Source organism: Ranitomeya imitator, chromosome 5, assembly GCF_032444005.1.
Source record: "Ranitomeya imitator isolate aRanImi1 chromosome 5, aRanImi1.pri, whole genome shotgun sequence".
NCBI lineage: Eukaryota > Metazoa > Chordata > Amphibia > Anura > Dendrobatidae > Ranitomeya > Ranitomeya imitator.
The window spans coordinates 485,792,963-485,817,020 of record NC_091286.1 but is presented as its reverse complement, the minus strand read 5'-3'; the positions used below and the strand labels follow the sequence as shown (position 1 = coordinate 485,817,020).

At 42.4% G+C, this 24,058-nt stretch overlaps 1 protein-coding gene across 1 annotated transcript in view; it reads right to left on the bottom strand.

Moving 5' to 3' along the window:
- Nucleotides 1-11,356: 11,356 nt before the first annotated feature.
- The window catches only part of BCHE (butyrylcholinesterase), a 128,006-nt gene continuing 115,304 nt past the window's right edge, over nt 11,357-24,058 (bottom strand). The window contains exon 4 of the mRNA XM_069727391.1: nt 11,357-11,990. Coding sequence (XP_069583492.1) covers nt 11,866-11,990 — 125 coding nt within the window. The 3' untranslated portion in view covers nt 11,357-11,865. The remainder of the gene's footprint in view (nt 11,991-24,058) is intronic.

The following is a 24,058-nucleotide window of genomic DNA, read 5'->3' as shown; positions in this document are numbered from 1 at the left end:
ACTATCAGTCATTATATGTCATACTTGTGATGCCTCCTTTCATTTAAATTAAGCTTTGGAGGAAGATTCTTGAGGAGATCTATGTCCAGTCCATGGATCTTAACAGCTCATTTCCATATTAAGAAAAATACAAATTAATTAGAAATATAACATTGGATCACTTATATCAAAATATAATTTTATCAATCTCTTTATGACCTACATTTAGACGGCTTAGGAGGGACAATCCTACTAACTAGGGTTGAGCGACTTTTCATTTTTTCAGGTCGAGTCGGGTTTCACGAAACCCGACTTTCTCAAAAGTTGGGTCGAGTGAAATCGGCCAATCTTATTGAAAAGTCGGGGTCGGGGATCAGCCGAAAGACAAAACCCAATGCAAAGTCAATGGGAATTTTTTTTATATATATTTACTGCAGCGCGATATAGCAGAAAAGTCGGTAATTCAATTGCCGGCTTCTCATTTCTCCTGCCTAAACCCGACATGATATGAGACATGGTTTACATACAGTAAACCATGTCATATCCCCCTTTTTTTGCATATTACACACTACTAATGTTAGTAGTGTGTATGTGCAAAATTTCGGCGCTCTAGCTATTAATTTAAGGGTTAAATCGCTGAAAAAATTGGCGTGGGCTCCCGCTCAATTTTCTTCGCCAGAGTAGTAAAGCCAGTGACTGAGGGCAGATATTAATAGCCTGGAGAGGGTCCACGGTTTTTGCCCTTTTGCCCCCCCCCCCTGGCTAAAGACATCTGCCCCCAGCCACCCCAGAAAAGGCACATCTGGAAGATGCGCCTATTCTGTCACTTGGCCACTCTCTTCTTATTCCCGTGTATTGTAAAGTGACATTAAGCCAGATTAATAATGGAGAGGTGTCAATTCTGACACCTATCCATTATTAATCCAATTGTATGAAAGGGTTAAAAAAACACACACACACATTATTAAAAAGTATTTTAATGAAATAAACACACAGGTTGTTGTAATATTTTATTGTACTCTCAATCCACCTGAAGACCCTCGCTCTGTAACAAAGGAAAAATAAAAAAACAACAATATACATACCTTCCGATGATCTGCCACGTCCCACGATGTAAATCCATCTGAAGGGGTTCAAATATTTTACAGGCAGGAGCTCTGCTATAATGCAGCTGTGCTCCTGCCTGTAAAACCCCGGGGAATGAAGGTAATGTAGGTCAATGACCTATAGTTACCTTCAGTCCTGGTGATGCGCCCTCTGCTGGATGTCCTCAAATTACCTCGAGCGTGGGAACTTTCCTGGAAAGCTCCAAGGCTCGAGTTCGGACTCCGACTTTGGAGTAAAAATCGCTGACCGCCGACCCGATCCCACAGTGGGATCGGGTCGGGTTTCACGAAACCCGACTTTGCTAAAAGTTGGCGACTTTTGAAAATTGCCGATCTGTTTCGCTCAACCCTACAACTCACAGACTCGCTTTAAAAAATATTATTGTGCTGAAAGAATCATACACATGAGCCCCTTCTATGTACTATGTAACCTCTGTTTCTGACAATCTAGGAACATGGCTGGCACATTTTAGAACTCCTGGCCTGGGGAGGAAGCAAATGAGTATACAGACTGGACAACAAGACAGTGCAGCTAATACTTTTTCTAAGGTAAAATAGCAGGGAAATGTTTTACCTCACAAAAAGCAGCCGCTGTGATGCCATGCTGTCCTGTCTATTTACTCTTTTGCTTCCTTACTGCCCAGGACATGTGGTATGATCAGACCATGTTCCTGCATGGTAAGACACTGCCATTACATGGTATATAGCGGGGACACAGTTGTATATTTTTTTAATACATTCAACTCTGGAAGTTATTTCTGTTTCAAGATGTTATGCTCAAAATGTACTTTGTTAGTGTGACAGCTCCTTTAAGGAAAGTAACCTTGTGGATCACTTGTATTTTTAGGAGTTCATTGCATTTGAAACTTGTTCCAAACTATACTTTATACCTTTTAATATGTTGAACTATGCACATGGATGTATTTATATAAAATCTCCAGCTGTAGTAAGAGTTAATTCATGTATCTCAGTATTTTATGTAAAAGAGGTATCTACTGCTTATGGACAAGCTCTCCTTGTATACTGATCAATATCATTCAGCAGGGTCTGTCTTATCAAACTTTTCATGTTTATTCCTTCAATTTAAATGACTGAGTTTTGTAGAGATTGGTGTTTACAAAAATGCACAATTGGACATAGGTAATTATTCTGAAGGTCTACGACTCCTCTTAGAAACAATAATATAAAACTGCATCAGAATATATTGAACACAATTATTTTATTTCTTGGGTCAAATATTAGCTCTATAAATGATCTGTTTTGTGTTACAATCTGTTGTTAACATAAGAAGAGGAAAAATGGAAAAAAGTTGTACTTGTAAGCTAGCCAATTTTGGACTCCGAAACGTGTCGTCTGATACGGAAATCCCGATGACATATTGCAACATTAGATGTATTGATTTCTTGTGATATAACGCTGCTACCTGTGACATACTGCGACTATGACAGAGAAGCAAATGTTTCCTAATGAGTTGGATTTTCTGTTGCTGGTCGTGAGTCGCACTTAACACACTTGCCACAGATTTCAATAAAATAGTCACTTGATAGCAAATGGCAACTTTTCAGAGAATTGCTACCGTTCGGCATTTGTTGCAGGGTAGTCCCAGCATTCCTGATGGTGGAAGATTGCAATCTAGCCTTCTTGTTCACAGAAGTTCATATTTATTTTTAGTTGGGAATTCTTCTTTTAAGAACTTCAATTTATCATGCTACAAAGCCAATGTAACATAATGATATGATAGCAAAACTTGCCTCTTCAAAATATTTTAGACAAATATACATAGACAAGTATGGCATAAACATCTCCAGAAAATGTGTTGTTTTTCTCAAAGCTGGTTATCTTGTGTCACAGACCACAAAATATGGTATTCCATGCCATAACTATGTATTAACCATCTGCAGTTGGCTATTTCTCATGGTCAATACAGTCAGCTGTCGCTTAGATTCCATTATGGCTACTGATGGATTTAGTACCTATAGGGCATTATCAATATATTATTGGGTAAGCCATTTCAGGAAAATATAGTAGGATAGAATAGCAGAAATCCTTCTTTGAGGCATAAAACCCATTATTATTCCACCAGGGAATAATGTTATTCATATTACATGCATAGAAAAAGGAATATAGTACTTTGTGGGGAAAAAAAAGTAAATTAGAAAATCTACTTATGGCAATCTGCTACATTCAACCAATATTTCCCATGAACAATTATACACATTTACGGCATAGAGTGATATATTTTATACATCTTGCTGGAAAAGAGACAAAAATTAGAGTTAAAAATAAAGGAATTTTGATTTGCAATACAAAAAAATTAAACTCTGACATCTTCACAGACCGAGTTTCCAAAGGTTTCTCAGCAAGTAAAGAACATAAAATGCTTGTTCCATTTCAACATTTTTTTCCCCATTCCTCAGTGATGTATATCTCTGAGTTTTACTTATGCCTCTACCAGATCCACCATTGTTTCACCGATGCCTGCTCCAGCCTCTTTTGATCGGACGCAGTGGTTGTGTAAAATAGACAGTTGCACAATCAATTACTGAGCATAGCACTGTGCCGGTGCAGCCAATGAGCTCAGTAATTAACTGGAACACTTTTGATCTAACGTCACCACTGCAGCCAAGCAACAGAGACCGGATCAGCAGGAGGGACACAACACCGGACCCAGGAAGAGTAAGTTCCTTTTTTTATATATCACTGAGCCTATGATTTGTTGAAGGGAGATGCCTCATTTAAATCACTTAAATATGGGCTCCCGTAAATATAGGAGTGGCCTATGGCAAAAAAGCCATTAAGAACAATATGTCCCTTTGAATACTCACAAATATACTAAAAATGCATGGACTTGCCAAATTGTGAAATGCTCTGCTCAGTGGTTCTACCTAATAGAGCAACTCTGAGGCAATGAATACTAATAAATCTTTTCCATTAAATCTACCGTATATACTCGAGTATAAGCCGAGATTTTCAGCCCAAAATTTTGGGCTGAAAGTGCCCCTCTCGGCTTATACTCGAGTCAAGGTGGGTGGCAGGGTCAGCGGGTGAGGGGGTGAGGGCGCTGAGGCATACTTACCTAGTCCCAGCGATCCTCGCGCTGTCCCTGCCGTCCCACGGTCTTCTGTGCTGCAGCTTCTTCCCCTCTTCAGCAGTCACGTGGGACCGCTCATTACAGAAATGAATAAGCGGCTCCACCTCCCATAGGGGTGGAGCCGCCTATTCATTCCTCTAATCAGCGGTGCCGGTGACCGCTGATAGAGAAAGAAGCTGCGGCACCGAAGACCAGGCAGAGGGACAGCGCGAGGATCGCCAGGACTAGGTAAGTATAGCATATTCACCTGTCCTCGTTCCAGCCGCCGAGCGTCACTCCATCTTCCCGGCCGGCGCCTCCATCTTCCCGGCGTCTGCGCTCTGACTGTTCAGGCAGAGGGCGCGATGATGCATATAGTGTGCGCGGCGCCCTCTGCCTGATCAGTCAGAGCAGAGACGCCGGGAAGATGGAGGCACCAGAACGAGACACCGGGAGCTGCAATCAAGGGAGCAGAGATTTATGTGGAGCATCTATGGGGCATAGTGAACGGTGCAGAGCACCGTATATGGCACAGCTATGGGGCACAATGAACGGTGCAGAGCACCGTATATGGCACATCTATGGGGCACAGTGAACGGTGCAGGGCACCGTATATGGCACATCTATGGGGCACAGTGAACGGTGCAGGGCACCGTATATGGCACAGCTATGGGGCACAGTGAACGGTGCAGGGCACCGTATATGGCACAGCTATGGGGCACAGTGAACGGTGCAGGGCACCGTATATGGCACATCTATGGGGCACAGTGAACGGTGCAGAGCACCGTATATGGCACATCTATGGGGCACAGTGAACGGTGCAGAGCACCGTATATGGCACATCTATGGGGCACAATGAACGGTGCAGAGCACCGTATATGGCACAGCTATGGGGCACAGTGAACGGTGCGGAGCACCGTATATGGCACATCTATGGGGCACAATGAACGGTGCAGAGCACCGTATATGGCACATCTATGGGGCACAGTGAACGGTGCAGAGCACCGTATATGGCACATCTATGGGGCACAGTGAACGGTGCAGGGCACCGTATATGGCACATCTATGGGGCACAGTGAACGGTGCAGGGCACCGTATATGGCACATCTATGGGGCACAGTGAACAGTGCAGAGCACCGTATATGGCACATCTATGGGGCACAATGAACGGTGCAGAGCACCGTATATGGCACAGCTATGGGGAAATATGAACAGTGCAGAGCACTGTATGGCACAGCTATGGGGAAATAATGATCTATTTTTATTTTTGAAATTCACCGGTAAATGCTGCATTTCCACCCTAGGCTTATACTCGAGTCAATAAGTTTTCCCAGTTTTTTGTGGCAAAATTAGGGGGGTCGGCTTATACTCGGGTCGGCTTATACTCGAGTATATACGGTATATACCCTCAATATCTGTCATAGACAGAAAACTCTTTGAATACTACAGTATATGTTAATACTAACAAACATGGCAGTCTATTGATCTAAAGATATTATTGTCTATATCTTTGGTGTTCTAAAACACTGAAGAAATTAATGGTGATATCAGGGACTTTGTAAAAAACAAAAAATGTGTATGAGCAATAACAGTCAGATAGTTGCTACCTACCTGCTTGTTGTGCCCAGCACTGTTCTTTCCTGGCAAAGAGAAGTCACAGACCACTCCTGTTGGCGAATCAGTTGCCTCAGTTCTATGTAGATTGGAGGGGGAGGATGTGGGGTGAACTCTGCCTCTAGCTCTGACCTCCTCCCATCTACAGAGAATTATATTCATAAAACTGCCTTGTCCTGTCTCACTAATGGTAAAATCTGTCTTCAGTGAACACAGATTTTACCACAGAATTGAAAATTTTGATAATGACTGATTAATTTTGTCAGAGAAAGAAACAAGTCTCTCAGATGAGATATTTTACAAAGCTGTTTATTTTTATTTGTGCTATTGATTTATGAAATAAAAATTAAAACGACGGTTACTCTTCAAACACATTTTTTTGTTTTTCACAATGTCCCAAATAACCCTTTGAGAGCCAATATAACTGGTGTGCTAACATAATTAAGGAGTTAAAGTTAATTCCATTATCATTAGTACCACTCCAAGGCTTTTTTTTAAACATCGATTAGGTATCAGTAATGTACAGTATGTTGACTTTGTGTTATCACTGGTCATCATCTTCTGCTGTTCCTAGCGCTACTCTTGTCCTCTTCTGGACCATGTGAATGAAGTTGTGACTAGTGAGATCCATGGACAGACCAGTACTCATTAAGACATTAAGAAAGATAGTGACTGTTAGCAATGATTACTGGCCAGTGACAGCAGTGGTCTCAAAATGGCAGAAAGTGACCGGAGCAAATGACCACCAGTAAATAATTTACTGTACACAGGGAACATACATTACTGATATCTATAAAGTGGTAATGTTAAAAGAAAATGGACTGCTACTTCAAGTTCTTTAACCCCTTAGTGACAGAGCCAAATTTTTGAAATCTGACCAGTGTCACTTTATGTGGTAATAACTCTGGGGCACTTCAACAAATCCCAGTGATTTTGAGATTGTTTTTTTGAGACACATTATACTTTAGGACAATGTTAAATTTAGGTCAATATGTTTTGTGTTTATTTATAAAAAATATAAAAAATTTGAGAAAAATGTTAAAAAAATTAGCAATTTTCTAAATTTGAATGATTATCCCTTTAATCCAGATGGCCATACCACAGCAAACCATTAATAAATAACATTTCCCACATGTCGGCTTTCCATCAGGACCATTTGTAAAATATTCTTTTATTTTGCTTATCATTTTAGGAGGTTTAAAAATGTAGCAGCAATTTTTCATTGTTTTCAAGGAAATGTACAACATTTATTTTTTTAGGGAACCATCCATGTTTGAAGTGACTTTAGGGGTCTCATATATTGGGAAACCCCCAAACGTGAAAACCATTTTAAAAACAGCACCCCCTGACATATTGAAAACTGCTGCCAGGTAGTTTATTAACCCTTCAGATGCTTTACAGGAATTAATGCAAAGTGGTATGACAGAAATGAAAATGTGTATTTTTACCACCTAAATGTCGCTAACTTCTGAACAGGTTACAACAGCTGTCAGACTGTAAGACTGCTATTTGGTCATGAATTGCCATGGCAAACTTCAGGACCACACAATCATGATCTGAGAGCACCAATTAGGATAAAGAGGGAGCCCCCACACTCTTTTAACCATTTATAATGATGTAGTCATTATTGACAGCAATATCTAATTGGTTAAACAGGTTTGGACGGTGCAAACCCTGATCGTGGCTGATACAGCAAGTTGTCAGCTATAGTGTACAGCGGACAGCTGCCGGATTGTCACCTGTATAGGGATACTATTCTTTTATATCTCAGGTCAGTTAAAATACGTATTGGCTGTCATTAAGGGGTTAATATGATGAAAGATTATTGGAAAATTCATTGGTGTTTATCCAAAGACAGAACTGTTTAATTATGCTGTGTCTGAATGATGGACAAAATGTAACATATGAAACCGGACACAAAGATTTATATGATTGTAAAAATAATGCTCCTAATCGTATAAAAAATAAATCACATAGATAAAAAAAGGGGGAAATTTATGTGGAAACTAGAAAAATTTTATTAAAAAATTAATTAATGAATAAGCTGTGAAATTGTGAACAAAAGAGACAATTGTGAAAAGAGGAAGTGAAACACTACTAATCAACTGAACACTTTATGAGTGGCAGAAAATATATAATATAATAATGCCAAAACTCTGAATCCTGTTATGAAAGGTAATTCAGTACCACAATGGACATAGAGGTCAGCGCACATACAGTGACCTGGCAATAACCCAAAAAACAAGAACGAGCTCTGAGACGTGGGAACTCTGTTGACCGCAATCGCTAATCCTCTCCAACCACACTAAAGGCAGCCGTGGATTGCGCCTAACGCTCCCTATGCAACTCGGCACGGCCTGAGAAACTAGCTAGCCTGAAGATAGAAAATAAGCCTACCTTGCCTCAGAGAAATACCCCAAAGGAAAAGGCAGCCCCCACATATAATGACTGTGAGTTAACATGAAAAGACAAACGTAGAGATGAAATAGATTTAGCAAAGTGAGGCCCAACTTTCTGAACAGAGCGAGGGTAGGAAAGGTAACTTTGCGGTCAACACAAAACCCTACAAAAACCACGCAAAGGGGCAAAAAGACCCTCCGTACCGAACTAACGGCACGGAGGTACACCCTCTGCGTCCCAGAGCTTCCAGCAAGCAGAAAAATACAAATAGACAAGCTGGACAGAAAAAAACAGCAACCAAATAGCAAAGAGTAACTTAGCTATGCAGAGCAGCAGGCCACAGGAACGATCCAGGAGGAAACAGGTCCAATACTAGAACATTGACTGGAGGCCAGGATCAAAGCACTAGGTGGAGTTAAATAGAGCAGCACCTAACGACTTCACCACATCACCTGAGGAAGGAACCTCAGAAGCCGCAGTACCACTTTCCTCCACCAACGGAAGCTCACAGAGAGAACCAGCCGAAGTACCACTTGTGACCACAGGAGGGAGCTCTGCCACAGAATTCACAACAGTATTCCCCCCTTGAGGAGGGGTCACCGAACCCTCACCAGAGCTCCCATGACGACCAGGATGAGCCATATGAAAGGCACGAACAAGATCGGGAGCATGGACATCAGAGGCAAAGACCCAGGAATTATCTTCCTGAGCATAACCCTTCCACTTAACCAGATACTGGAGTTTCCGCCTTGAAACACGAGAATCCAAAATCTTCTCCACAATATACTCCAACTCCCCCTCCACCAAAACCGGGGCAGGAGGATCAACAGATGGAACCATAGGTGCCACGTATCTCCGCAACAATGACCTATGGAATACGTTATGTATGGAAAAAGAATCTGGAAGGGTCAGACGAAAAGACACAGGATTAAGAACCTCAGAAATCCTATACGGACCAATAAAACGAGGTTTAAACTTAGGAGAGGAAACCTTCATAGGAATATGACGAGAAGATAACCAAACCAAGTCCCCAACCCGAAGTCGGGGACCCAAATGACTGACATCTTTTGAGAGATGGGAAGATCTGAAATAAAATCCATAGAGATATGTGTCCAAGGCCTCTTCGGGACCGGCAAGGGCAAAAGCAACCCACTGGCACGAGAACAGCAGGGCTTAGCCCGAGCACAAATCCCACAGGACTGCACAAAAGTACGCACATCCTGCGACAGAGATGGCCACCAAAAGGATCTAGCCACTAACTCTCTGGTACCAAAGATTCCAGGATGACCAGCCAACACTGAACAATGAACCTCAGAGATAACTTTATTCGTCCACCTATCAGGGACAAACAGTTTCTCCGCTGGGCAACGATCAGGTTTATTAGCCTGAAATTTTTGCAGCACCCGCCGCAAATCAGGGGAGATGGCAGACACAATTACTCCCTCTTTGAGGATACCCGCCGGCTCAGATACACCCGGAGAGTCGGGCACAAAACTCCTAGACAGAGCATCCGCCTTCACATTTTTAGAGCCCGGAAGGTATGAAATCACAAAGTCAAAACAGGCAAAAAACAACGACCAACGAGCTTGTCTAGGATTCAACCGCTTGGCGGACTCGAGATAAGTCAAGTTCTTATGATCAGTCAAGACCACCATGCGATGCTTAGCTCCTTCAAGCCAATGATGCCACTCCTCGAATGCCCACTTCATGGCCAGCAACTCTCGATTGCCCACATCATAATTTCGCTCAGCAGGCGAAAACTTCCTGGAAAAGAAGGCGCATGGTTTCATCACCGAGCAATCAGAACTTCTCTGCGACAAAACAGCCCCTGCTCCAATCTCAGAAGCATCAACCTCTACCTGGAACGGAAGCGAAACATCTGGTTGACACAACACAGGGGCAGAAGAAAAACGACGCTTCAACTCTTGAAAAGCTTCCACCGCAGCAGAAGACCAATTGACCACATCAGCACCCTTCTTGGTCAAATCGGTCAATGGTTTAGCAATACTAGAAAAATTGCAGATGAAGCGACGATAAAAATTAGCAAAGCCCAGGAACTTTTGCAGACTTTTCAGAGATGTCGGCTGAGTCCAATTATGCATGGCTTGGACCTTAACAGGGTCCATCTCGATAGTAGAAGGGGAAAAGATGAACCCCAAAAATGAAACCTTCTGAACACCAAAGAGACACTTTGATCTCTTCACAAACAAAGAATTAGCACGCAGGACCTGAAACACCGTTCTGACCTGCTTCACATGAGACTCCCAATCATCCGAGAAGATCAAAATGTCATCTAAGTACACAATCAGGAATTTATCCAGGTACTCTCGGAAGATGTCATGCATAAAGGACTGAAACACTGATGGAGCATTGGCAAGTCCGATCGGCATTACTAGATACTCAAAATGGCCCTCGGGCGTATTAAATGCAGTTTTCCACTCATCGCCTCGCTTAATACGCACAAGATTATACGCACCACGAAGATCTATCTTGGTGAACCAACTAGCCCCCTTAATCCGAGCAAACAAATCAGATAACAATGGCAAGGTGTACTGAAATTTAACCGTGATCTTATTTAGAAGGCGGTAATCTATACAAGGTCTCAGTGAACCATCCTTCTTGGCTACAAAAAAGAACCCTGCTCCTAATATATATATATATATTTTTTTTTTTTATTGGAGAATTTGTTCAGACATGTGCACATGTCTTGTTTGTAGTATACTGCTTGCCAGAATCATTAAATAAAGGCATTTTTTATATACATCTAGTCTAGTATTTATTTATATACATCAATTGTTCCATATTTATATCCATTGTTTGAGTCTTGTTTAGCATTCCAGAATGCTGTAGATAAGCCCCTGATGCTGGTGGGCTTAGCCCATCTTTAATTTTGGGGGTGACAGGTTCCCTTTAAGAACTTTGCTCGAAACGCATCAGGCATTTAGGGGCTGTGTCCCCGAATGATTTTTTATACTTAACATGAAATTAAAATATTGAAGATTAAATAGACGCCTGGTGCTGGAACTTTTTTCCTTTCTTTGCTAAAGAATTGTAAAAATTATTGCCTATCCGGGACTTTTTGATATGTTTTCTAGAAAACCTAAAAAGGCAAGTTGGCAAGCTTGCACAGGGCTTTGTCCCCTTTGCTGTGATCTCTGCAACTGAACAGTTCACAAAGACAATAACATATTTTCAATCCTTAATAAACAATTTTATGTATGACTCTCCATATTTATGCAAGCATCTCTGCTGCTCAATTATATTTCTTTGGCACTGCCAAAAAGATTTTGGTACCAAGTACACAAAAACACCTATACATTTTAAAATCACATACGTTCAATCGATTCTGAATGCGCTGTATTTGATAAGTGATGCTCAGTTATTACAATAAATGTTTAAAACAATTTGTTTTTGGCTTAAGAAAATATTTCAAGATATATTTATTACATAAGTAGGTTTCATAGATCTATATTTGGGATCCCAGTATGTGCACAAAAGTTTGTGAATGATGATAAAACTGTTTAAAAATTTGCATCTAATGCACATACAGTAATACCAAGCACATTTTTCATATCTTCCAGAGTGATGAGTATTTTTTGTAGTACCATTTGCATAATACGAAATTTTAAGTGACTACTCATATGTTTGTACCTACTAATCCTAATATGGTGATTTTTGAAAGGGTAAGACCATTAATTAGAGACCAGTGCAGCTTTCCTTCTTACTGCTGTAATCATTAAATTGATTTTTCCAGTCCATCATGTAATTGTTCCAGCGATGGAATTCAGCTTTCCACTGTTGTTCTACTTCATCAATATTTCCTGAAGAAAAAAAAAAGATTAAAAGGGGCGTATTAATCTAAATTTGAATCTACGTGTTTACATTCATTGAAATAGAATGAGTGTTAGTGACATTGTTTCTGGAAATACAAAAACACTAGATGGTCTCCCGAAGCGAAACAAGCAATGCAGAAAATGTGCTGTTCATTTATTTATTATTGTATTTTATATATTTATTATTGTATTTTTAGAATCATAATCGAGTATAATGTAGCATTCCAGATCACAATAAAGAAAGCATCAATTCAGCTCATCCTAATGAGGCTTCTGGTCCCTTAGATTGAGAAAGTCCCTTTGAGCTGAGCTGAAATGTTACATATAGTGCCTTGCGAAAGTATTGGGCTCCCTGGAACTTTTCAACCTTTTCCCACATATCATGCTTCAAACATAAAGATACCAAATGTACATTTTTGAAGAAGAATCAACAAGTGGAACACAATTGTGAAGTTGAACGAAATTTATTGGTTATTTTAAATTTTTGTGGATATTGAAAGACTGAAAAGTGGGGCGTGCAATATTATTCGTCCCCTTTAACTTAATACTTTGTTGCACCACCTTTTGCTGCCATTACAGCTGCAAGTCACTTGGGTTATGTCTCTATCAGTTTTGTACATCGGGAAACTGAAATTCTTGCTCCTTCTTTCTTGGTAAACAGCTCGAGCTCAGAGAGGTTTGATGGAGATCGCTTGTGAACAGCAGTTTTAAGCTCTTTCCACAAATTCTCAATTGAATTGAGGTCTGGACTTTGACTTGGCCACTCTAACACCTGGATATGTTTATCTGTGAACCATTCATTGTAGATTTTCCTTTATGTTTGAGGTCATTGTCTTGTTGGAAGACAAATCTCCGTACCAGTCTCAGGTCTTTTGCAGACTCCAGCGTGTTTTCTTCAAGAATGGTCCTGTATTTGGCTCCATGCATCTTCACATCAATTTTAACAATCTTCCCTGTCCCTGCTGAAGAAAAGCCAGCCCAAACAATGATGCTGCCACCACCATGTTTGACAGTGGGGATGTTGTTTTCAGGGTGATGAGCTGTGTTGCCTTTACGCTAAACATATCGATTGGCATTGTTGCCAGAAAGTTCGATTTTGGTTTCATCTGACCAGAGCACCTTCTTCCACATGTTTGGGGTGTCTCTCAGGTGGCTTGTTGCAAACTTTAAACAACGCTTTTTATGGATATCTTTGAGAAATGGCTTTCTTCTTGCCACTTCCATAAAGGCCAGATTTGTGCAGTGTACGACTGATTGTTGTCCTATGGACAGACTGTCCCACTTCAGCTGTAGATTTCTGCAGCTCATACAAAGTGATCATGGGCCTCTTGGCTGCATCTCTGATCAGTCTTCTCCTTGTTTGAGATGAAAGTTTAGAGGGATGGCCGGGTCTTGGTAGATTTGCAGTGGTATGATACTCCTTCCATTTCAATATGATCGCTTGCACAGTGCTCCTTGGGATGCTTAATGTTTTGGAAATCATTTTGCATCCAAATCTGCCTTAAAACTTCTCCACAACATTATCACGGACCTGCCTTTTGTGTTCATTGGTCTTCATGATGCTCTCTGTGCTTCAAACAGAACCCTGAGAATATCACAGAGTAGGTGCATTTATACGGAGACTTGATTACACACAGGTGGATTATATTTATCATCATAAGGCATTTAGGACAACATTCAATAATTCAGAGATCCAAAATAAACTTCTGGAGTCAGTTTGCTGCACTGAAAGTAAAGGGGCCAAAAAATATTGCACGCCCCACTTTTCAGTTTTTGAATTTCCACAAAAATTTAAAATAACCAATAAATTTCATTCAACTTCACAATTGTGTTCCACTTGTTGTTGATTCTTCATCAAAAATGTACATTTGGTGTCTTTATGTTTGAAACATGATATGTGGGAAAAGGTTGAAAAGTTCCAGTGGGCCGAACACTTTCGCAAGGCACTGTATGGGTTACTAAAGTATCATGATTTGGAATGCTACTTTATAATAGATTTTTTTTATCATATATACATTTGAAAATATACAAGATGCAACAAGGCAATTAAACCATACCCATAAATTATGCCTAAAATTCACAACAAATTAGTTGAAATATGGTTTTAACCCCTATTTTTTTCAGGAAATTTTCCATTTTTCAATTGTCGTTTTATTCTCATTATTAAGAGAACAATATTTTTTTTTTTATTTATGTGTTAGCATAGCCATATGAGGGCTTTTTTTTGGGGGGGAGAGGGTGAAAAGTTCTTGTCTTGAATACTACCATTCATTTTATCATGTAATGTACTGAAAAATGGGTAAAAAAAATTTAAGTGGTGTGACATGCAGTTCATCTGCGACTTTTTAGATTTTAATATCATGGAGTTAACGGTGTAGTAAAATTCACCTAGCAAAATGATTCTCCATTTCAGTATGATAGTGGCAATACAAAGTTTATAAAGTTCTTTATATATTACAGAGGTAATGTTTATATACTGTACATGTATATAGTAAAAATATTATACAGCTTTTTAGTGCACTGCCCTAATGTTTTCTTAATGCCAACTTGGAGTACATACAATATTTTAATTGTCTTTTATTTCTTTTTTTGTGAAATGTGTGTCAACTAAGTGACGTTCACTCTGGTGCTTTCTTTCACTTTTCGATATATGATGTACAGTTTCAATTTATTTTTTAGACCTTGCACACGAAGTTAAGTAGCGGTGCTGTTCCTATTTTTACTACTGTCTTTAACATTGGGTACGCAGGCCATGCGAATGTATGCGGATGCCTCCACATGCGTCGTTTTGATGCAACACATTTGACAAAGTTTGGCGCAGCATCAAAACGACGCATGCAGAGGCATCCGAATGCATTCACATGGCCTGTGTACCCAATGTTAAAGATAGATACGCAGGACTCATGCCGACATAGGCGGAGTTTAATGCAAGAGGTGCGGCAGTAGGCAGGGCGTAACGGAGCAACTAGGCAGCTCTCTGCAGCTCTGCCCAACGGAAGTGTGAAACCAGCCTAATAGAGATAAGCAATTGGATTGCAATAATTACTTTGTGAAGAGACAATTTACATATTTCCCAGAGGAGCATTGCACCTTTATGTCTCCTCATCTCGGCATGCTTATCATGTCTCTCTCCGCAAGGAGAAAAGTGATCCCTTGGATACTGGTCAGATGCCTCTCATAGAGCCAAACCAGATCTCACACTTTACACTGATGAGGGGCAGTACCTTGAAACACTGTGTCTGCAAAATGAGACTTTGGTTTTGGTTTTCATCCTAAGTCATGTGACAAGGTTCGTTAAAGGGTTGACATTGACTTTTAGTATTGCTTCTTCCTAGAGGTGGCGCTAGAGTTCTAGATCTCTTCCGCTCTGAAGAGACAATTTTTGTATTTCTATTGTATCAAATACATATTTCATGCAATAAAATACTAATTAATTATGGAAAAATCATACAATGGGATTTTCTGGATTTTTTTAAGATTCCGTCTCTCACAGTTGAATTGTACCTATAATAAAAATTACTGACCTCTCAATTCTTTGTAGGTGGGGAAACTTGCTAAATTTGCCAGTGTATCAAATGCTTGATTTTCCTGCTTGATATATATATATAGTACAGACCAAAAATTTGGACACACCTTCTCACTTAAAGATTTTTCTGTATTTTCATGACTATAAAAATTGTAAATTCACACTGAAGGCATCAAAACTTTGAATTAACACATGTGGAATTATATACTTAACAAAAAACATGTGAAACAACTGAAAATATGACTTATATTCTAAGTTCTTTGAAGTAGCCACCTTTTGCTTTGATGACTGCTTTGCAAACGCTTGGCATTCTCTTGATGAGCTTCAAGAGGTAGTCACCAGAAATGGTCTGCCAACAATCTTGAAGGAGTTCACAGAGATGCATAGCACTTGTTGGCCCTTTTGCCTTCACTCTGCAGTCCAGCTCACCCCAAACCATGTCAATTGGGTTCAGGTCTTGCGTAGCACCCCATCACTCCTTCTTGGTCAAATAGCCCTTACACAGCCTGGAGGGATGATTGGGGTCATTGTCCTGTTGAAAAATAAATGATGGTCCAACTAAACGCAAACTGGATGGAATAGCATGCCGCTGCAAGATGCTGTGGTAGCCATGCTGTGGTACTATGCCTTCAATTTTGAATAAATCCCCGACAGTGTCACCAGCATAGCACCCCCACACCATCACACCTCCTCCTCCATGCTTCATGGTGGGAACCAGGCATGTAGAGTCCATCCGTTCACCTTTTCTGCGTCGCACAAAGAGACGGTGGTTGGAAACAAAGATCTCAAATTTGGACTCATCAGACCAAAGCACAGATTTCCACTGGTCTAATGTCCATTCCTTGTGTTCTTTAGCCCAAGCAAGTCTCTTCTGCTTGTTGCCTGTCCTTAGTAGTGGTTTCCTAGCAGCTATTTTATCATGAAGGCTTGCTGCACAAAGTCTCCTCTTAACAGTTGTTGCAGAGATGTGTCTGTTTCTAGAACTCTGTGAGGCATTGACCTGGTCTCTAATCTGAGATACTGTTTACCTGCGATTTTTGAGGCTGGTGATTCAGATAAACTTATCCTCAGAAGCAGAGGTGACTCTTGGTCTTCCTTTCATTGGGCGGTCCTCATGTGAGCCAGTTTCTTTGTAGCGCTTAATGGTTTTTGCAACTGCACTTTGGGACACTTTCAAAGTTTTCCCAATTTTTTGGACTGACCGACCTTCATTTCTTAAAGTAATGATGGACACTTATTTTTCTTTACTTAGCTGCTTTTTTCTTGCCATAATACAAATTCTAACAGTCTATTCAATAGGACTATCAGCTGTGTATCCACCAAACTTCTGCACAGCACAACTGATGGTCCCAAACCCCATTTATAAGGCAATAAATGCCACTTATTAAACCTGACAGGGCACACCTGTGAAGTGAAAACCATTTCTGGTGACTACGTCTTGAAGCTCATCAAGAGAATGCCAAGAGTGTGCTAAGCAGTCATCAAAGCAAAAGGTGAATACTTTGAAGAACCTAGAATATAAGACATATTTTCAGTTGTTTCACACTTTTTTGTTAAGTATATAATTCCACATGTGTTAATTCATAGTTTTGATGCCTTCAGTGTGACTTTACAATTTTCATAGTCATGAAAATACAGAAAAATCTTTAAATGAGAAGGTGTGTCCAAACTTTTGGTCTGTACTGTATATATATATATATTGATAGATAGATAGATAGATAGATAGATAGATATTCATACATAAATTCCTTAAAAATTGCCATGAGTTTGTCAACATGCTGTGAATATACAAAGATTGTGCAGATATAATGTCCAAATAGTGCTGACATGATGAGAGTAAATAATCACAAAGGAGTCACACAAGGTTAGTGTAAGAAGTAGAAGAAATACATAAATGAAATAGTAAATGGGAAAGAGAAACCTGTGAAGTCAGACTGAAAATAGCATAAGGAATAGTGTTGAGCATTCCGATACCGCAAGTATCGGGTATCGGCCGATACTTGCGGTATCGGAATTCCGATACCGAGAACCGATACTTTTGTGATATCGGGTATCGGTATCGGATCAATAGGGATGTGTAAAATAAAGAATTAAATTAAAAAATATTGATATGCTCACCTCTCCGGCGGCCCCTGGACATCACGCTGCTAACCGGCCGGCTTCTTTGTTTAAAATGAGCGCCTTCAGGACCTGCGAATGACGTCGCGGCTTCTGATTGGTCGCGTGCCACCCATGTGACCGGCACGCGACCAATCAGAAGCCGCGACGTCATTCTCATTCACAAAACTCCTAATTCTAGGAATTAAGGACCTGCGAATGACGTCGCGGCTTCTGATTGGTCGCGTGCCGGTCACATGGGCGGCACGCGACCAATCAGAAGCCGTGACGTCATTCGCAGGTCCTGAAGGCGCTCATTTTAAACAAAGAAGCCGGCCGGTTACCAGCGTGATGTCCAGGGGCCGCCGGAGAGGTGAGCATATCAATATTTTTTATTTTAATTCTTTATTTTACACATCCCTATGGATCCCAGGGCCTGAAGGAGAGTTTCCTCTCCTTCAGATCCTGGGAACCATGAGAATACCTTCCGATACTTGATGTCCCATTGACTTGTATTGGTATCGGATATCGGTATCGGCGATATCCGATATTTTTCGGGTATCGGCCGATACTATCCGATACCAATACTTTCAAGTATCGGACGGTATCGCTCAACACTAATAAGGAATGAATCCCACGCATACCACCAACTCCCTATGGCTTCCTCAAGGGTAAAGCTGCAGTGAATGTTAAACCAAACTCCTTAAATACAGATACTTAATAGAACAAACAATTAAAAACATATTTCTCCTTTTGTTATTTCTAATAAAGTTTTCTTATTTAGTGATCCAATAACGTTTGCATGCTTCTTCTTTATCATGCTTTAGAATAATACTTCTGGCGTAAGTGGATCGCCCCTACAGGGCAGCAGGGTACTCGGTACCGAGTCCTGAGTTCACAGGGGGGTGTCATGGCGGTGACCCGGTCCGTGGCCCTGGAGCATCCATGTAAAAAGGGAAGGGTCTTTAATTGGAATAAAGTTTGTGTTCGTGACGCCACCTGTGGTATTCGGTCAGTGGGATCCGACGCTACTTTAAGGGGTCCTCTGGGGTGATGTTATGGCAGCTAGATGGTATAACTTCCCACAGGTGAAGTGTATCCCCAGGGCTCCCGGTTTGTAGATGGAAGATGGTGAGGAGTGCAGTAAAGAATGAGGACACAGGTTTGCAGTCTCTTTACCTTGGTTTACTGAAGACTTCAGCATCCACAGTCCAGAGTACCAGATCACAGTGCAGGCAGGGTCAGGCCGGCTTGAAGGCAAGTTATGGGTCCTCTTACCCAGGTGGAAATCAAAAGCCTCCCTCTGGAGCTGTGGTGTGGTAGTCCCATATGGCTTAAATCTCCATGTAAGGTCTTCACAGATGTTATCTCTCTCTCTCTCTGTCCCCCGGGTAAGATAGGACATAACCCATCTGGCTGGTGGCTTGAGGCTGTTTATAGGGACTCTAGCACGCCCCAGCCTCGGAGGGGTGCCACTGTGCCTCCTGGGTGTTAGCTCGGACAGGTAACGTAAAGTTCAGCTGTCCTGCCGGTCCCTGATGTAAGTCATAGAGTGCCTTATGATCCTTGGTGTTACGGCTACCGGTCCTGCGCCTCAGAAGGAGGCAGCCTGCTCGGGGCTGATCCCCCTCTGATATCCACTCCTGTGCTTTGCTCTCCTGCATGCTCTCTGCAATCAATTTGGCTTTCTGAATGTCTCTTTCCAGGAACTGCTGCACTGGGGCTACACAGCTCCGTAAAACCTTCGCCTCCCTCAGATAGCTCCTGCCTGCTTCCTGGCAGGAACCCTATGGAAAACTGACTGACTCTCCCTACAGACTACCAGTTATATCTATATGGGGAGTCACCAAGCAAGTAGGATCAAAAGCTCACCCTGGTGACCTGGAGTGTGAATGTGTTGCATGTTTGTGGTACCTGGTTACAGCTATCCCTTCTTGGCTTCAAGCATAACATCACTCTCCCCCCCGTGAGGGTGAGGAAAGCAATGCTACTGTGACGACCAGGACCCTGGGGCGCCACATAAGTAATTCAATGAGTTGAAATCATCATGCCCCGCCAAAATCCTGCTGCTGATCTATCCATTTTGCACATAAAGCTGCCAAAAATGTGCAATTTTTTTCGCATATTTGGACTGTGAAAAAATAATCCCACTGTGATGAATCAGAATCTGTGCATCTTTCATATGGCATATCACCTATTTTTCTATAATTTTGTAAAAAATAAATATGACTATATATTTAAAAGAAAAAGGCTGTTTCCAAAATTGTTAGGTGACAGGTAAGAATAAATATTGTAAAATTTTATTTAATAACTTTATCGACGATGTAACAATGGACATTTATAAACATCTATAATATAACGCTAGGAGCGTCACTCTGTCCGAAGCCTTTATAGACTGCGCTGGCGCAAGCGCCGGCGCAGTCTGGCCCCCACAGAGTGACGCTCCCAGGAGATCGCGGTATGCGTAAGCACTGAACGCATATCGCGATCTCCACCGGAGAGTCAGGGACCGCCAGGAGGGTAAGTATATTCACCTTTCCCCGTTCCAGCGCTGCGTGCGGCTCCGTCTCCCGGCTCCTCTGCTGTGACAGTTCAGAGGGCGCGATGACGCGCTTAATGCGCGCCGGCGCCGCCCTCTGACTTACCAGTCACAGGCAGAGGAGCCGGAGTGTGTCTTCAAGAAAATGGCGCCAGAAAGCGCGGACTGCGCAGGCGCCGATTCCTGCTGTCGGAATCGGCGCCTGTGCAGTCCGCGCTTTCCGGCGCCATTTTCTTGAAGACACACTCCGGCTCCACTGCAGGTGTGTCTTCAAGAAAATGGCGCTGGAAAGCGCGGACTGCGCAGGCGCCGATTTCTGCTGCCGGAATCGGCGCCTGCGCAGTCCGCGCTTTCCGGCGCCATTTTCTTGAAGACACACCTGCAGTGGAGCCGGACGATAGGTGAGTATGGTATATTTTTTTTTTATATGGCAGCAGCATACGGGGGCATACACACTGGAGCGTCTTATGGGGGGCATATAATACAATGGTGGCACAGGATGGGAGCAGCACATGACAGAACAGGGGCAGGATGGCAGCAGTACATGACAGAACGGGCGCAGGATGGCAGCAGCACATGGCAGAACGGGCGCAGGATGGCAGCAGCACATGACAGAACGGGCGCAGAATGGCAGCAGCACATGACAGAACGGGCGCAGGATGGGAGCAGCACATGACAGAACGGGCGCAGGATGTCAGCAGCACATGACAGAACAGGCGCAGGATGGGAGCAGCATATGACAGAACAGGGAAGCAGGATGGGAGCAGCACATGACAGAATGGGCGCAAGATGGCAGCAGCACATGACAGAGCGGGCGCAGGATGGCAGCAGCACATGACAGAACGGGTGCAGGATGGGAGCAGCACATGACAGAACGGGCGCAGGATGGCAGCAGCACATGACAGAACAGGCGCAGGATGGGAGCAGCACATGACAGAACAGGGGCGCAGGATGGGAGCAGCACATGACAGAACCGGGGCGCAGGATGGGAGCAGCACATGACAGAACGGTGGCGCAAGATGGGAGCTGCACATGACAGAACGGGGGCGCAGGATGGGTGCAGCACATGACAGGATGGGAGCAGCAAATGACAGAATGGAGGCGCAGGATGGGAGCAGCACATGACAGAACGGGCGCAGGATGGCAGCAGCACATGACAGAACGGGCGCAGGATGGCAGCAGCACATGACAGAACGGGCGCAGGATGGGAGCAGCACATGACAGAACAGGGGAGCAGCACATGACAGAACGGGGGCGCAGGATGGGAGCAGCACATGACAGAATGGGGGCGCAGGATGGGAGCAGCACATGACAGAACGGGGGAGCAGCAAATGACAGAATGGAGGCGCAGGATGGGAGCAGCTCATGACAGAACGGGGGCGCAGGATGGGAGCAGCACATGACAGGATGGGGGCGCAGGATGGAGCAGCACATGACAGAATGGGGACGCAGGATGGAGCAGCACATGACAGGATGGGGACGCAGGATGGAGCAGCACATACCAGGATGGAGACCATAAACCAATATAAATGCTCGCCACCCGGGTGTAGAACGGGTTCAATAGCTAGTTTTTATATAAGGGGAAAAAGAGCAATGTTCATTTTTTTAGTGTCCTCTTGAGATATAATAAACGTTACTCTTTTTATTAAAGAGTGAAGCCACAACTCTACATAATATCTTATGTGAATTTAAAAAATATTGCAGGTTGTATGACATACATATAATGCTGAAAACTTTCCAGCATTGTCTTAACAGGTGTTTCTATGAAATCACAGCGGGCAACTTCTGAATGTTTTCAGAATCTCTGCTCTTGTCATTTCTCTGTAGATTTCTAAGAGAACAGAACTCTTCTACCTAGGGAGGTCTACAGGCCTAAATCAAAAGCAGCCAGCACTCTAAAACATCAATGTTCTGTGAATTATTTTAAGACTTGGATATACACATGTTTATTTTAAGTGCATAAACCAGGCTTGTGTTATAATAATGGAATCATACAGATAAGGTAAGAGGAGACACCTGTGCACACATCTGAGAATTTACTCATGAGTCATGATTGTCTTTGAGCTCCCACATTTTTTATTGTTGCAAAAACTGATTTACCTAATAAATAGAGCAGAATGATAACATGAAATAACCATACTACAATATGCACATCAGCTGTCTTGTGGAGGTCAGTGTTGGATTACCTTCTCTCTGGGTTCAAATATGACTGCAGAACCTAAATACAAAAGCCTGAAAGATGTTTCTTGTAGCTATCAAGTTGCAGTTTTTTTTGTCTAGTTGTATAAATGCTCAGTGGATAGGATCTCATAGACAGTCTTTAGTATTCAAAATGAGAGATAATTGAAAAATACACTCTAAAGGGACATTCAGACAACCAGATGAAGATCAGAACGCAGTGCACACGGATTTACCGACCCAAGTGTGACAGCTTTACGTATTTCTGTGCAGCTGTCACGTTTGGGTCGGTCTGGAGAGCCGCCGACCAGTCCAAGTATTCTCTTCTGATCTAATTCTGATATATACGGCTGTCAGACTGTAAAAGTATTTATTAGGGTTGAGCGAAACGGGTCGTTCATTTTCAAAAGTCGCCGACTTTTGGCAAAGTCGGGTTTCATGAAACCCGATCCGACCCCTGTGCGTGTTCGGCCATGCGGTACGCGACTTTCGCGCCAAAGTCGCGTTTCAATGACGCGAAAAGCGCCATTTCTCAGCCAATGAAGGTAAACGCAGAGTGTGGGCAGCGTGATGACATAGGTCCTGGTCCCCACCATCTTAGAGAAGGGCATTGCAGTGATTGGCTTGCTGTCTGCGGCGTCACAGGGGCTATAAAGGGGCGTTCCCGCCAACCGCCATGTTACTGCTGCTGATCTGAGCTTAGGGAGAGGTTGCTGCCGCTTCGTCAGAAGCAGGGATAGCGTTAGGCAGGGTCCATTAACCACAAAACCGCTTGTGCTGTAGCGATTTCCACTGCCCAACACCACCTTCGGTGTGCAGGGACAGTGGAAGCTACATTTTTTTTTTTTCCCCCTCAGCGCTGTAGCTCATTGGGCTGCCCTAGAAGGCTCCCTGATAGCTGCATTGCTGTGTGCTGTGCAAACCAACTGCTTTTTTCAAAGCACAAATCCTCTTGTTCCTTCCTTTCTGCACAGCTATCTTGTTTGTTTGTCCACACTTTTTATTTAATTTGTGCATCAGTCCACTCCTTATTGCTGCCTGCCATACCTGGCTGAGATTACTGCAGGGAGATAGTAATTGAAGGACACTCCCTGTTTTTTTTTTTTTTTGTGGGAGATTAAGATTGACATTTCTGCTAGAGTGCCATCCCTGTGTGTGCCATCTCTCACTCAGTGGGCCATAGAAAGCCTATTTATTTTTTTGCTTGATTTGGGTTATAAAATCTACCTGAAAAAATCACTACATCAATCAGTGGGAGAAAAATATTGGCCTCAGGGCTTGTGTGCCACTCCTGACTCCTGTGTGTGCCATCACTCACTCAGTGGGCCATAGAAAGCCCTTTTTTTTTTTTTTTTGCTTTATTTGGGTTCTAAATTCTACCTGAAAAAATCAATAAATCAATCAGTGGGAGATTAATATTGGCCTTTGGGCTTGTGTGCCAGTCCTAAGCGTGCCATCTCTCTCTCTCAGATAGTGGGCCATAGAAAGCCTATTTATTATTTTTTTTATTGGGTTTATAAATTTTCCCTGGAACAAAAAAAAAAAAAAGTGGGAGATTAATATTGGCCTCTGGGCTTGTGTGCCAGTCCTGAGCGTGCCATCTCTCTCACAAATAGTGGGCCATAGAAAGCCTATTTATTTTTATTTTTTTGGTTTTATAAATTCTCCCTGAAAAAAAAAGGGAGATTAATATTGGCCTTTGGGCTTGTGTGCCAG